This window comes from Myodes glareolus, chromosome 2, assembly GCF_982192425.1.
Source record: "Myodes glareolus chromosome 2, mMyoGla1.1, whole genome shotgun sequence".
NCBI classification, from domain to species: Eukaryota; Metazoa; Chordata; class Mammalia; order Rodentia; family Cricetidae; genus Myodes; species Myodes glareolus.
In genome coordinates, this window is record NC_142027.1 from 106,287,552 (window position 1) to 106,299,977 (window position 12,426).

The 12,426-nt window shown below is 50.8% G+C and overlaps 1 protein-coding gene across 1 annotated transcript in view; it reads right to left on the reverse strand.

Moving 5' to 3' along the window:
• Nucleotides 1-12,426, reverse strand: part of Fam20c (FAM20C golgi associated secretory pathway kinase) — a 53,967-nt gene that overhangs the window by 8,277 nt on the left and 33,264 nt on the right. The window contains exons 4-5 of the mRNA XM_087903358.1: nt 7,270-7,362; nt 4,565-4,680 (exon numbers count right to left, since the gene is read on the reverse strand). Of these exons, the coding sequence (XP_087759484.1) occupies nt 4,565-4,680; nt 7,270-7,362 (209 nt within the window). The remainder of the gene's footprint in view (nt 1-4,564; nt 4,681-7,269; nt 7,363-12,426) is intronic.

Below are 12,426 nucleotides of genomic sequence, written 5' to 3' on the forward strand. Positions count from 1 at the left end.
CTAACAGATGTACCGGGAACTACCTGGACCCTCCCGACCTGGGCAGAGATATGGGCACCAGTTGTCAGGAGGTAGAGTTCAGTCCCTCTGTGTCCCCAGCTGTGGACGTCCCATGCCCTACTATCCACATGCTGTCCGCGAGCTCTGGGGCTGTGTCACCTGGGCTCACAGCTGCAGCGGGGGGGGGGGGGGCGACCCCTGCCACCAGCCCGGATGCCGAGCCAGCAGCTCTGCCGCGTGGGTGGCCCAGGTGAGTGACGTTGCCCAGCCTGCCTGGCCTCAGAAGGGCGTGTTCTCAGAAGCGACTGAGTGACTGGCATTTAGACCCCTGCCTGACCTGCCCAGGATTATCTTTATTTCCTGTCCTCCCTTGAGAGCTCAGGATAGAGGCCTGAGCAGAAAAAGCAGAGTGCTGGGGCTTGAAAGGCTGCAGGTCAACCACTGCTAAACAGTGCCACCTCCAAGAACAGGGTGAAAAGCACATGTAAAGCTGCAGTCAGGCCCGGGGAGACGACTCAGTCAGTAAAGGTCTTGGCACACAAGCATGGGGACCTGAGTCCATCCCCAGAAGCCACATTTAAAAAGCTGAATGTGTGGCATGCACTTGTCATCACAGTGCTGGGGTAGTGGGGACAAGAGGATCCCTGGGGCTCACTGGCCAGCCAGCCTAATGTAATCGGTGAGCCCCAGGTCCCAGTGAGAGACCCTGATTCAAAAAACAAGGTGGACCTAAAACCTGAGGTAGGGTACCTATATGAACAAGTACATACAAACATGAATGAGCATACCCACAAATGAGTACATACAAGCATGAATCAGTATACACACATAAATGAGTATATACAAACATGAATGAGCACACACACCTATATGAATGAGTGCACACAACATGAATGAATACACACACACTAATGAGTACATACAAACATGAGGGCACACACCTATATAAATGAGTGCACACAAACATAATGAACACACACACCTATATGAATGAGTGCACACAAACAAATGAGTACACATACACACATAAATGAGTACATACAAACATGTGTGCACACACCTATATGAATGAGTGCACACAAACATGAATGAGTACACACACACATGAGTACATACAAACATGAGTGCACACACCTATATGAATGAGTGCACGCGAACATGAATGAGTACACACATACACATAAAAATGAGTGCACACGACTGTGAACGAGTGCACACACAAGCTGAATTAAACAAGGCAGCAAAGGACAAGAAGCCATGAGGTCTTCAGACACAAGTCAGGCTTCAGCTCAGCCCAGGTGCCTGAAAGGTGTGCACAGCTGGGGGTGTGGTGGTCAGTCCCTGTGGGCAGTGGAAGGCAAAATGCTAAGACCTGGGGCCGCAGAAGTGAGTGGTCACCAGGGCAAGTCCCTTCAGCTGAGGCAGGCAGCGGTCAAGGTGGGAATCTCAGCAGAAACACAGCAGTCCCAGTCTGAGGTGGGTGTCAGCCCTTTCAGGAAAGTTCCTATCTACACCGCAGGCTGTCTCGTGGGCCCAAGCAACTGTGAGTGGTTTACTTTCACACAGCTAACCCCAGAGATGCTCTACCTAGCATTGTCCAGCTCTTGATAGAGAGTCCCAGGGACCAGGGACCAAGGTAGATGAATGTGTGTCTCCACTTATTCAAGGAAGTCTCCCTCCCTCCCCTCTGCCTCCCTCCCTCCCTTCCTGTGTGTGTGTGTGTAGGCCACAGATGGACATTGGGTGTTTCTCACTGTAACTGGAATCCCAGTGATCTTCCTGCCTCCATTTCCCACAGTACTGAGGTTACAGGCAGGTGAGGGTCCATGCCCCGCCTTTATGTGGGTGCTGTGGGGGGACATGTGAACTCATACCCTCATGCTTATGCAGTAAGCATTCTTAGCCAGCTTCCCTATTTCCTCTTATCAATGGGATCTGAGGTGGTAGTTGGGGGAAGTGGAGCTTCAGCGAGGCGTGGGTTCACGGCCTCGATTCTGACACATTTATGAACGTAGCTCGGAAGAGAACCGCAAGAGCTGATCTGCAGAGACGACAAGCCAGAGCTTTTAGGTCGGCTTTTGTGCGACTCCAAGGCTGCAGATAAAGCTAATGAAGGCCTTAATTGGATGATCTGCGGGAACTGCAGGGGTGTGAGGCACGGTGGAATTCCTGCCTGCACTATCAGGAGAGTGCGGGCAGCTGCTCTGCACGCCCACCCCCCACCTCACTTCATTATGCTTTGCAGGATGGCTATGGGACCTCTGGGCCCTTCAGAATGTATCATACAGAATATATATATAGTAAAGAACAGGCTGGGATGTAGCTCAGTTGGCAGAGGGCTTGGCTAGCATGAATGAAGCCCCAGTTTCCATTCCCGGAACCACATAGAACAAACAAGCAAACAAACAAATAACAAGTGTTGCCTCACACACCTGGCATGCCAGCACTTGGGAGGTGAAGGCAGGATGATCCAGATTCAAGTCATCCTTTGCTACCTAGAGATAGCATGGGCCACATGAGACCCCATCTCAGTAACACAACAGGGCCTGAGGATATGGCTCAGTGAACAAGATGTTTACTACCAAACATGAGGCCTGGAGTCCTGAGCCCTAGAAAATGCTGGATTGGGATGAAGGTCACTTGTAGCATTATCACTCAGGAGGCAAAGACAACTAGCGAGCTAGAATGATAGGAATTGGTGAGATTTTGGTCCAGAAAGAAACCCTGACTCAGTAAGAGTGGAGACAGACTGAGTAGTGTAATGAGGTCATTCCTTTGAGGTCAACTCGACCACACACACACACACACGTTCACACGTGTAAATATGCACACACATACATGTGCACACACATCATATACACCACACACGCACACACACACACATCATAAACACCACACACACTACAGTACACCCCATACACATACATCACACACACACCACACACATACCATACACACACTAGATGTACACCCCATACACATACACCACACACACATATCATACACACACTATACATACACTCTATACACACATACACCACACACACTATACACACACCCCATACATATATACACACATAAACACACACATACCAATACATACACACATGACACACACAGCATAATACACCACACACATAAATACCACACACACTACATACTAATACCATACATGCTACACACACACTATACATCCCTCACACACTATACACATATAAACACACACATGCCACTCTATACCCCCAAAGGAAAAAAAAACAACAACAACAAATAATAACACAATACGTGGAAGGGGCATTGCAGAGACCAAGGGGGCATCAGGGAGACCTGAAATAAGCAGCTAGACACAGGGAAACCCAGAGAGCAGCGTTAGAACATCCATGTAGAGATAAGCACAACATGACTTGGTTTCTGTGCATATGTGGGATTCACAGTGTGAAGTCTGGAGTCTCATCAGTGTGAACACCCCAGCCACACACATCTCCCTGGCAAGCAGGGTGTCCAGTGGTGACCTCCAGTGCACCAGAGATCTGTGGCCAGCTGTTACATCTGCAGAGAAAGGCTGCTTGACACATCTCCAGGTGACAGTCCCTCTGGCTGTTTCTGATCTAGAGAGGTTTGGGAGAACAGGGCTCTGGTGATCAGGCTACCAGAGGCTTTCAAGAGAGACTGGAGTTTTAAAAATGTACAGCGGGTCAGCCATGGCGGCACAGACCTGTCGTCATGCATTTTGGTGGCTGAGGTTGGAGGACCATGAGTTCAAGGAGAAACAGCCAGGTGTGGTGGCCCACATCTATAATCTGAGCACTTAGGATGCTGAGGCAGGAAAATGGAGAGTTTGGGGCCAACCTGGTATACATGAGTTCCAGGTCAGCCTGTCTCCCCAAACCCAAATCAAACCCTAACAGCAGCAGCAACAACAAAGAACCCAATCAATCAATCAATCAACTTAGATGTACAGTTGGACCACAATGGAAACTCCTCTGTATGGGCACAGGAAGGTGTCACTAAGAGACACATGTTTGCAGATTGGTACACATACATGTCACCCACTGGAGGCTGTACGGCCACCCTAAGTGGACATAGCTGCTACACAGATGAATCCTATGGTCTCTGTGATGGTTAATATTGATCGTCAATGTGACTGGTTCTAGAATTGCCTAGGAGACACACATGCCTATAAGAAGGTTTCTAGATTAGGTTAAACGAGGTGAAAAGACACATTCTCAGTGTGCACACTAATCCTTGGGCTGGGATCCCGAACTGAATAAAATGGAGAAAGTAAGCTGAGCACCAGCATCCATCTCTCTCTGCTTCCTGACTGTGGATGCCATGTGACCAGCTGCCTCACACTCCTGACACCACACCTTCCCTGTCATGATGGACTGGACCCAGGAACTGTGAGTCACTAAATCCTTCCTTCCTTAGGGCACTTTTGTCTGGACATTTTATCTGAGCAACAGGAAGAGTAATCTAATCCCTAATCTTCTTAGAGTTGACCAAGGCCAGCACATGACCTAAGCCATGTTAGTCCTCCACTCCACCCTGTCCTCAGCAAGGTTACCTGGAGACACAAAGAAGGTTCTCCACAGCTTCTTGTCCCGTGTGACATCCCGGATCTCCTTGGTCATGTTGATCATCCTGCCAGCCACAGGAGGGACTCTCCGGAAGTCCAGGATCCTGATGAGAGAAGGTGGGGAAAGGAATCTTTACTCCCGGGGCTGATTCTCACTGTCCATAGAGGCCAGATGCTCTACCCTCCCTCTCCCGTCATCTGCCGCACGAGGCCCTTGGGCTCGGCACAGCCCAGAACCATCATGCCAAGAAGATGTGCACTCCGGAGGGATTGAAGCCTCTATGTCTCATTCATTGACTCTGGCCCAGCCTGATAACTACAATGTGCCCTCATTCCAGGGCTAAATTTAAAAGGAAATTAAATTAAATTACCCACTCTTAATGGGGCTCTTTCTGCATACATTGCCGCTTGCTTAATTAAATGGAGATGCCCGATGCTAGCTAGCTTTTTCCTGCTGACACAGGATGTAGAGATGAGTTGTCCTCCGTGGACGGGTGGACAGAAGGGGAAGGACAGCCTGTATTCCCGTGATGAGGGGCCCCAGGGCTTCACAGGACAGCTGCAGCCAGCATCATGTCACCTCAAGCTTCATGGTTCTGTCTTCATGTGTGGGTACACATGTATGTGGGTTCAGACATGTGGGTGCAGCACCTAAGGTCACCTTGAATTCAGGTCTCAGGAGCTGTCAACCTTGTTTTTGAGACAAGGTCACTCAGCAGCCTGGAACTCACGGATTGAGTTAAACTGACTGATTATCAAGATCCAGATAGGCTATCCTCCTATCTCTACCTCCCCAGTCCTAGAACTGCAAGAGTGTTACCGCCATGCCCTCTTTCCAAATGGTTCTGAGGATAGACCCCATGTGCAAGTGCTTTACTGACAGAGTCATCTCTCCAGCCCCATGGCTGGTTTATAGGCTGGTAATTTGAGTAACCTCATGGTGTAGAGTTATGGGTTCAGAACACTTAAATGTCTGGGGATTTCTAGTTCCCAGGTAACGTCTGTGATTTACACCAGTCTCCCAGGACCCAGTGAGAAAGGAGATTCTGGCTTAAGGGTCTGAGACAGCACCTGGACTCTGCAGTCTAGCCAGCCCCATGTCATTGAGCTAAGGCCTATGTCTAGCCATGGCTGTGGTGCAGTCTGGAGGGTCTCGAGGACTGAATGCAGAGTCTTATCCCTCTGCTATTGCCTGAATAAGGGTACCTCTGTACCCCCTCAGAGACGACCCCAGGGTCAGGCTCATGAAGAGCTCCTCAGGGCACATGCAGGGCCACCTGGAGTCTATAGTGAACCAGATTCTGCTGGGTCAGGGCTGTCCCTTAAGGGACAGGGAAGCCTTCCACCTGTTGTCACTGAAACACCACTTCCTCCAAGGTGCCTTCCTGATCTGTTAAAATCCACAATGCCCAGAACTTCTCTCTGCCCTCATTCCTTTCCCCTTTATTCCCAATGTATCTGCCATCTGCTCTTGCTGCTCCTTGCTGGGTGCAGGGGGCTTGGGGTCCAGCAGGATCATAAATGCCACAAGGGCAGGCTGGTTCTGGTTAAGGGTACGAGTGGCTGGCTCTCCTGGAGCCTCACTTTCTGGTGTGCAGGATTAGTACGTGAGGCTGGGGAGACAGTGTAGCCTGAGTTCCTTATCTAGCAATCAAGGATGGTGGCACATGCTGGTAATCGCAGCACTGAGGGACAGAGACAGATAAATTCTTGGGGCTCAATAGCTGGCCAGCCACTGGCCTAGCCTACGTGGGGTGATCCAGGCCAGCGAATGAGTCTAACCGAATGATACCCGAGGTCCTCCAGTGCAAGCATGCACACACCTGTGCGTACCCCCATGCCTCCCACACTCTGATGGGCCTGTGATGGTTTAGCATGGAGCCGTTGTGGGGATAATGATGGTGGCTGTATGGATCCCTAAGGCCAGGCCTCTCCATAGGTGGCAAGCTTGGGTACACAGATGAACCTGGATCTGAATGGCTCTTGGCAGTATGAAGGGAGGGGACTCACCTGCTGTGGAATATTAGTTTAAGAAGTGTTACATTGGGTGGAGGTGGTGCATGCCTTTAATCCCAGCACTTGGGAGGCAGAGACAGGCAGCTCTCTGGGAGTTTGAGGCCAGCCTGGTCTACAGAGCTAGTTCCAGGACAGGCTCCAAAGCTACAGAAAAATTCTGTCTCAAAAAACAAAATAAAAAAAAATGTTACATTTGTTTATGTTGTGGAACATTTGTTTAATGATGCAAAGATGTGTTGCATTCTTTTATGTAATATTTGTAAAGCTGTGTTACTTTGCCTGTCTAAAATAGCTTTTAATCAGCTGAATGGCCAGTAACTAGGCAGGAGAGAAAAACAGGCGGGCTGCCAGGCAGAGAGAACAAACAGAAGAGGAAAGAGAGAGGAAAGGAGAAGGAGAGGAGATGCCAGAGGTCAGCCATGGAGTAAGAAGGAAAGAAAGGAATATAGACTAGAGAAAGGTTAAAGCCCAGAGGCAAAAGGCAGAAAGGATAATTTAAGACAAGCTGGCTGGAAACAAGCCAAGCTAAGGCTGGGTAGTCACAAACAAAAAAAGTCTTCGTGTGTTTATTTTGGAGCTGGATGGCAGACACCCAAAGAGTAAAACAAAAACAACAACAACAACAACAACAACCAAAAAAAACCCCAACCCCCCCTCCCCCAAACAACAACACTCACCTGTCAAGGTGGAAAGCAGCGATCTCCGCATTGTGCCGCTCGTAGTCAGAGAAATAAAAAAAGTCAGGTGGCGTCTCCTGCTCTCTCGTCTGCCTGGAGAACAGAGATAAAGAGTCTGTCACAGAGAGGCGCTCTGGATGGAGGGGACAAGCTGAGGTGTGGGTGCAGATGTGAACCAGCTGTCAGAGGCTCATCAGCAAGGGGTAAGTAAAAGGGCCAGTGGGATGGACAAAGGTACTTGCTGCCAACGCTGAAGATCTGAACTCAACCCCCAGGACCCACAAGACAGGAGGAAACCAATGCCTAAAATTTGTCCTCTGACCTCCACATGTGCTGTGGCATATATACAGCTCACCCTTCTCCCCGGATAAATAAGCATATGTTTCTTTAAGAAATAAATTATAGGCAGTGGGGAGATGGCTCAATGACTAAAGCACAGGCTTTGGATTCATGAGGACCTGAGTTTGATCATCAGGCCCCGCATTTAGAAAACCGGTTCTGGGGAGGCAGACAGGAGGATCCCTGGGGTTCACTGGCTAGCCAGTCTAGCTACTTGGTGAATTACTAGCCAGTGAGGGATAAAAACCAAGTTGGGTCAGTTGTGGTGGCCTGTGCTTTTAATCCCAGCACCCAGGAGGCAGAGGCAGGCGGATCTGTGTGAGTGTTAGGCCAGGCACACTGGGGAGGTTAGAATCTGATCATGAAGAAAGTGAGGTTGAATGTGGACCACACTCAGGCCTTTATCCGTGGTCAGAGTATCCGAAATGTTTGAAAAGGTGTATTGGCTGTGTGTAGCTCTCAGGTAGATGGTCTGGAGTCGCTCATAGCCACAGACACATAAAAAGCTCTCTGTAGCATCTTAAGAGCCCTTTGGAGCAAGTCTCTCAACCCAAGTTACTTCTGGTATAAAAGGGCATGAGGTCTTGACTCTTGGGGTAATTCTGAGCTCTCAGAACTGTGGGAGACCAGCTGAGATGAGTGGGGAGTTTGCTGGATGAACAGGAGAACCCTTAGATCCCCATAGGGCCCTTCCTAAGTCAGGAAGTCTAAAGGTCAGCTGGTGCTGGCCAGGGACTCCCATGTACCCACCCTGGACCCAAAGGCATGTCACTGGTCAGTCAGTTTGGGCCTTAGCCCCATGCTGGGTGTGCTCTGTGTATGTGTGTGTATGCACACACACATGCGCATGCACTCACACACACACGTCACTGACTTAGTCATCCTCTCTGGGCACCAACACCAATCCTCAGAGGGTTGGCACTTGACCCTCCCTGTCTCCTTGCCAGCCAAAGACACGAAGCCAGGTGGCTTTGAAAGGTTAGTGGCATTCCACAAGAACCAAAGGTCTTCCCACTGATGCAATTTGACCTTAACGATGTGGAATCGTTAGCCTGTCAATGCCCAGTGTCCTGTCTGAAGTAATCCTTCCCCCCACCCCCACATCCACCCCGGGTCAGACAGGTGGAAACACAGCCTGAAGGCTCACCTCCCAGGAGAGATCTTTCAACAGCTATGGTATTTTCTTTTCCAGGTGTGCAAATGAGGGCCTGTTTTGTGGGCACCGCTGAACAGTCTAGGTTTGGATGCTCCCGCAATGGAGCCAAACACACCTTCCAGTCTAGACCCTTCTTTATAGACACAGAGTTGAAGTTGCTGGGCCCTTTGAGTCCTCAGCTCCACTGTCAAGTGAGGCCACCGTCCTACACACTGGTGAGGGATGAGATTTATATACAAGGTGTGTACAAGGCTTGCTGCAGCCTAGGGTGGGCTTCAGGTAGCAGGCAGGGACCAACGACTTCTGATAGTTCCCTGATCAAGACTTGATCAATAATCGCATCCCTTTCTCAACCTTACAGAAGTCAATGTGTGAAGCTGAGTGGGTGTGTAGGTGTGTGTGGGGGCAGTGTGACACTATGGACACACACCTTGCAGGTTGATGTCTGAAAATAGCAGTGGCTTCACACATGTGTGCACATAAAAAATGGACAATCCTGGGTGTTGCTTCTTAGGAGCTGTCCATCTGTTTGGCTTTCTTCCTTTCTTTCTCTGTTTCTCTCTTTCTTTTTTTCTTCTTCTTTTTTTTAAAACCAGATCTCTCTCTCATTGGCCTCAAGTTAGGCCAAAAGTCCCAGGAATCCGACTGTCTCAGCCTCCCTATGCTGAGGTTACAAATGCGCACTGGATGCCCTGCATTGGCATCCATATGTCCTGCATTTTACATTGGTGTGGGGAACCAAGCAAGGCCCCCCTGCTTGGACAGCAAGCCCTTTAGTGACTGAGCTATGTCCCCAGGGCCCCTAGATGGGAGGGTGTTGGTGAACTGATAAACTTGCAGAATGGATATCCACTGGACACTTGACGTGGGTCTCAGAGACCACTGAGGACAGGTCTCATGGAGTTGCAGTGGGACCAGGAAGGGCTGAGTCAGGCCGTGGCTGCTGAGGGTCCGTGCAGGGCTGCAATGGTTAACTTCTGACCACCCATGACAGGCATGCATATGCCGGCACGTGCATGTTGTCACCTACACACACAGGAGCTCCGTGTGTATCAACACTGTGCACATGTGTGTGATGCACAGATACCCAGCAGGCAGTGCAGGCTGTTGGGGGACTTGCTTTCCAGGTCAGGCTGTGAAGGGGAGCCTTGAAAAGGCAGCCTGATTACCCGCACCCATCTGAAGAACCTCAAAGAAGTGGGGATATCAACAATGGGGGACGGGACACGGACACATCAGCAACTTCCCTCCTGGAGTGCATGGATCCTGTCGTTAAAATACAGCCTATTTTAATGGGGCCGAGGACGTGTCTCAGTTAGGAGAGTGTTTGTCCTGGGTTCTGTTCTAGTGCCACATAAACCAGGCACAATGGTGCACACCTATAACCTAGTACTTGGGAAGTAGAAGCTGGAGGAACAGAAGTTCAAGGTCATCCTGGGCTACTTGAGTTCCTGACTTAAGTTTAAAAAGAGGAAAGAAAACCACCAAACCTGTATGGCCACTTCTGCTGACATAAGCTCTCTTCCCTGTCACCTCCTGAGTGTCCCAGGAGGACAGCCAAGACCCCCACAGCTGGCCTTTGCCTGTGCTGTGCCCTTTTTCCCTTCTGGGAAGCTTGACTTGGCTGTCTCCTCTGTGTGTTCTATCCCGAGGGGGCAGAAGCAGAGTGGGGGCTCCCCCCCTGAGCACTTGGCAGGGTGACACTGGAGGGCATTGTTAGCCAGGCTCCGGGAGAAGCACAGGGATGACGGTGTTCCCTCCTCAGGACCCTGAGTGCAGCCAGAGCCTTGCCTCGGAACTGCTGCATGAGGACAAAGAACAAGAGGGCAGCCAATCATCAGCCTGTGGTCACCTCCACTCACTGACTGGGGACCACCAGGCAGCAGACCAGCCTTCCTGTCCACGCAGTCACCTCCACTCACTGACTGGGGACCACCAGGCAGCGGACCAGCCTTCCTGTCCGCAATCTAAGCCTCTCCCCGCTCCCCCTCCCCCCACCCCCCGCTTGCTCCTTTGAGGAGGTGACATTTCTCAGGTCCAAGTGGCTTAGAGCCCTGTGGCTTCCTGGAAGGGCCTCTGGCACAACCTGATTCCTGGTTCTGCATCCCCGGGTTCAGAAACTCACCTTCTCCCCTCCCCGGAAGCTGGCTGATGTCCCAGACCCTCAGCCACCAACCGTCCATATACTTCACAATCCGCAGGTGTCCCTGGCTCCTGGGTACCTTCTTTTCTGGAATAACCCAAGGGTTCACAGAAATGACCACAAGTGTGTTCCACGCAGAGGAGTACCTCTCTTGTTCTAAATGCCTCTCGGGTACCCTCCGTCCGTTCTGACCTGGGACTCCTGGCATTCTGTTCTCTCTTCCTTCCCAGAGGGACCCAAAATGCTGCCCTGTGGAACCTTGCCCCTGAGGAGGGGCAGGAATGGTGTTCGCCCCTCAGGCCTCAGTTTCCCTTTCTGTACAATAACAGAGAGTACAAGAAGAGCCCAGAGTGGTCTACAGGTAGAGGTGAGGTAAAGGGAGGAAAAGTCCTCAGATGTCCCCCAAGTGACCCAAGCCAGGTTCCTTTCCCCAGGCCACCAGCCATCCCCTGGCTCTCAGTGCACTCCCTGGAGAGCCAAGTCCGGGGTCCATGTGGGCTGCTGGTCACTCTGGATCTCTCAGAGCACTCTGGTGACGTGATTATGGCTATCGATGGCTTCCACCCTTAGGAATCAGTTTCTCTTAAAGCCCCGTTTGGAGGCTACCAGCAGCCAGACTGCCCTTGAGTATGTATGTGGAGGAGTCTGTTGCAAAAGAGGGGCCCCATACACCTCTTCTGACCTGCTGGGCCAGGGTCCTAGTGCTGGGCCCAGGAAGCTGCATTTTAGCAAGTTTCTATGATTTCAAGCAACCAAAGTCAGGGCCACTGCCAAGGGCATCCCACAGAGGCTCCGGCTCCTGTACGCTGGCCCCCTTATCACTCATAATACTGACTTGCCTGTACCCAGCTCTCCCAAGGATGCTCGTAATCTCCCAATAGCAGAGTCTACCATAAACTCCTGGTGGACAGGGTTCTATGGGAGCAGGGCTGTATTCAGGGTTGGAGACACTGCCATCCCCAACTCTACCAGAGTCTAGGGGCCACTGGTTCACTGGCATTTTGGAGCCACCTCACCAGCCAGAAGAAGACCCAAGATTTTAGATACTTCATGTAAGTTACATGAAGGGCTTGATAAGCATGCACATGAGGGGACCAAAGTGGGCCAGGACACAGAACCTGTCCTCTTGCCCTCCGCATTCTCCAAGAGACAACTCTGGGGCTGCCACACAACAGGTTGACTCCAGTTGCCCCCACAACAGGTCCCTCAGACATAGAGACTCTGCCTCGGTTCTGCAGTGTTGTTCTTGAGGCTGGTGGCGGTCCTGTTATTCCTATTTGGAGTGGCCCATGTCTATTATGCCAGAACTGGGGAAGCTGAGGCAGGGGGGCGGGGAGGAGGGAGTCACACGTTCAAAGCTTATTTTCTGCAGAGTGAGTTCAAAATCAGCCTAGGCAACTTAAGACGACCCTGTCTCGAAACAAACAAAACAAACAAACAAATAACCCAATTCAATCATGTCGTCATGGTAACTTATGCCAGCCACCATGTGCTCTGCTGACCTGAAACATAGCAAACA